This window comes from Monoraphidium neglectum, assembly GCF_000611645.1.
Source record: "Monoraphidium neglectum strain SAG 48.87 unplaced genomic scaffold scaffold02058, whole genome shotgun sequence".
Classification (NCBI taxonomy): Eukaryota; Viridiplantae; Chlorophyta; class Chlorophyceae; order Sphaeropleales; family Selenastraceae; genus Monoraphidium; species Monoraphidium neglectum.
Window position 1 is genome coordinate 7314 of NW_014011570.1, and position 2930 is coordinate 10243.

The 2930-nt window shown below is 67.1% G+C and overlaps 2 protein-coding genes across 2 annotated transcripts in view; both read right to left on the minus strand.

Moving 5' to 3' along the window:
- The window catches only part of MNEG_9774 (DNA-3-methyladenine glycosylase I), a gene marked incomplete at both ends in the record, with an annotated part of 3989 nt that extends 2119 nt beyond the window's left edge, over nt 1-1870 (minus strand). The window contains 5 exons of the mRNA XM_014041755.1: nt 301-388; nt 742-834; nt 1066-1116; nt 1382-1452; nt 1865-1870. Of these exons, the coding sequence (XP_013897209.1) occupies nt 301-388; nt 742-834; nt 1066-1116; nt 1382-1452; nt 1865-1870 (309 nt within the window). The remainder of the gene's footprint in view (nt 1-300; nt 389-741; nt 835-1065; nt 1117-1381; nt 1453-1864) is intronic.
- Nucleotides 1871-2105: 235 nt separating this feature from the next.
- On the minus strand, nt 2106-2846 carry MNEG_9775 (hypothetical protein; the record flags this gene model as incomplete). The annotated part of the gene is made up of 1 exon (XM_014041756.1): nt 2106-2846. One exon carries the CDS (start codon nt 2844-2846, stop codon nt 2106-2108), a length of 741 nt encoding a protein of 246 aa, XP_013897210.1.
- Nucleotides 2847-2930: the final 84 nt, after the last annotated feature.

Here is a 2930-nt window from a genome sequence, read left to right on the forward strand (position 1 = left end):
GGGGGGGGGGGGGCGGGACGCCTTGTAGAAAAGGATACTGTGAAGCGCGGCGCCGGCGCCGACGTGCAGCCAAGTGTCAACAGGGCCCCGCGCCCCCTCGCTTCACTGCACCCACGGCCACCAAACCGCGCCATGTAAGAACTCACGCGTGCGCAAAATCGACCAAAACACAGGGGCAGACTGACCCGCCCCACAGCGCAGTCACCCACCCCATGCAGCCTCCTTCCCCCCGTCAAAAAAACACACACACCTGAGCTCACCCCACCTAGTTCCCCCCACTCCACGCCACCTTCCTCGCACCTTGTCCTCCCCAAAGGCCGCAACTTTGACCGGGTCAAACCCCTCAAAGGCGGCCCTGTAGGCGTCCCGCTTCTTGAGGATTGTCGACCTGCGCAGTGCCGAAAACCGCCGTTTGGAAGCGGTGGAACGGGGGGCGGCGGCATGAGAAATGGTGGTGATGCTCGCTGAAGCAGAAAACGCGGGCGCCCCTGTTTGCGCCGCGCTCTGCTGCATCACATTCCGTACGCGCACGCACGTACTCACACACGGACGCACACCACCCACGGAAAGTCAAACACACGCGCCCACGCCCCCATGGCTCCGTAAAAACTGTGGATCACTCACCCAGCGCCAACGGGCGCCTGCAAAGCATAAAAAACAGTGGCAAACAGTGGCAAAAGGTGGCGACAAGTGGCAACAAGTGGGACAAAGTGGGAAAATGGTGGGAAAAAGGGCCCCCACCAGCTGAGCCCGGCCTGCGCCCCCTCCAGCACGATCAGCTCAAAAAGCTCCCAATCGTCACGCGTCGGGCGGCCCCACTCGGTGTCGTGGTACCTGCCGACGGGAGGTTTTTCGGGAAGGGGTTCATAGGTGGGGCGCGGCGAGCGAGGGTGAGGGGACGACGCGCGCGGCGCGATTCCCTCGCCGGTGGTGGGCGCTAGTGCAAGACAGGCAGGGGGCGGCACGGAGGCAGGCGCCTGCAAAAGTGACGCCTAGCTGCCTGGCCGTCTCGGCTGGGCGGTGGCTGGCGGGTCAGGGTTTTTGGGGGGGGGGGCAGAGGCTCACGCGACATAGGCCTCAGCCGCAGCACCTGTGAAGGCATTGCTCCAGGGACACCTGTGGGAACGATTTGAATGTTCAAACCGAACGGGGTGGATGGCAGGGGCTGCGTCGCGCCGGGCGGCCGCCGGAAGCACAAGGGGAGGGGGGGGATGCGGCGCGCAGCCCGGCTGGCGAGAGGCTTGGCGGACGGCGTCTGCTGGCGGGCGCTGCACAGCGCGTCAGCGTGGCCGCAGATGCGGCTGCAGCGCTGCTAGTGCTGTCAGGGATGTGTCCTGCTGCTGCCGGGCGGGTCCACCCCGCGCCCGCAACGCTGACGCACCTCGGCCGCCCGTCGTCGCCCGCCGACGCGCCTTGCGGCCGCGGCTTCGGCACCGCCTGCCGCCGCGCGCCCTGCGGCGACGAGGGCGCGGCGCCCGCGCGCCGCTTTGCGCTTGATGGCGGGTTGGCAGCCGAACCAGCCGCGGCGCCGGTCGGGCTCGCGGGCGCAGCTGCGGCTCGGGTCCGGGCGTGCCGCTGCCTTGCCACTTCGCCGCAGGTGAGCAGCATTCCACTCATTGCACGGCTCCCAGACGTACAGCGTTTCACAAGACGGGACGGTGGGATCGTCAGCTTGACGATCTGTGCTGCGCAACGGGTGGCCGAGGACAGATACATTCGTTGTGTATGAAACTTCAATAGTGATTTCACATATGACTGACTGGAAGCTTGACACCACCCCACCGGCGGTGCTGAGCTACGCGTGTGTGCTGCCCGGGTGCATGCTAGCGCGCCCAGCACGCGCAGCACCATGCACCAACCTCACCAGCATGCAAACGTTTTGCTTACGCACGACTTCCATTGGCCTGCCCTGCCAGCCAGCACTGCCCCTCCTGCATGTCCCCCCTTATCTTCTGCCCGATGGTCGTGAGTGCACCTGCAACACCTCAACAAGGGCATGTGTGTCGGCGCTGTGCAAACATACATCCTCTCGTTACATCGCAGCCAGGCATTATAAACTGTGCTTCGGGGCAAGATGAGAGGTGAGATCTGACGCGAGATGTGCTTCACTGTCGCCAGGGTGGCGCCGGCTGCTGCAGCAGTTGCTGCTGCTGCTGCTGCTGCTGCTGCTGCAGTAGCTGCTGCTGCAGAAGCTGCTGCTGAAGAAGCTGCAGCTGAAGAAGCTGCTGCTGCGAGTAGGCGGGCGCCTGCTGAGTGGGATAGCTGACCGGAGCGAATGGCCGGTGACCTGCCGTCATGTATCCCGCGGCGCCACTTGCCAGCTGCTGCTGCTGCATGTGGTGTTGCTGCTGCTGCTGCTGCTGCTGTTGCTGCTGCCCCTGAGCATGTGCATGCACCGACAGCGGTCGCGGCGGCGCGCCCATCATGCCGGCGCCGCCGCCCTGTTGCTGGTTGGGTGCGCCCATGAGCGCCAGCTGCAGCTGCCCGCCCACGGGCTGGAACTGCTGCTGCTGCTGCTGCTGCTGCTGCTGCTGCTGCTGCTGCTGCTGCTGCTGCTGCTGCTGCTGCTGCTGCTGCTGCTGCTGCTGCTGCTGCTGCTGCTGCTGCTGCTGCTGCGGCTGCAGGACGAGCGACTGGCCTACAATGCCCCCACCCCCGGATTGCGGCGCTAGCAAGACAAGCCCCTGCGGCCTGGCCGCCGGCCCCGTCACCCCCGGCCCCACGGGCCGCAGCATGAGCGTTCCGCCCCCGCCGCCCGCCGCCGCGAGCGCCGGGGCGGCAGCCGTGGCGCCCGCCCACGCGGCCACGGCGGCCGCAGGCATGAGGGTCAGAAGTCGACCGGCCATAGGCAGCTGCTGAGACGGGGGCGCCGCCGCCGCCGCTGGCGCTGAGGTGGCAGTCGGCAGTAGCAGCGCGTGCGCCGGCGCCGG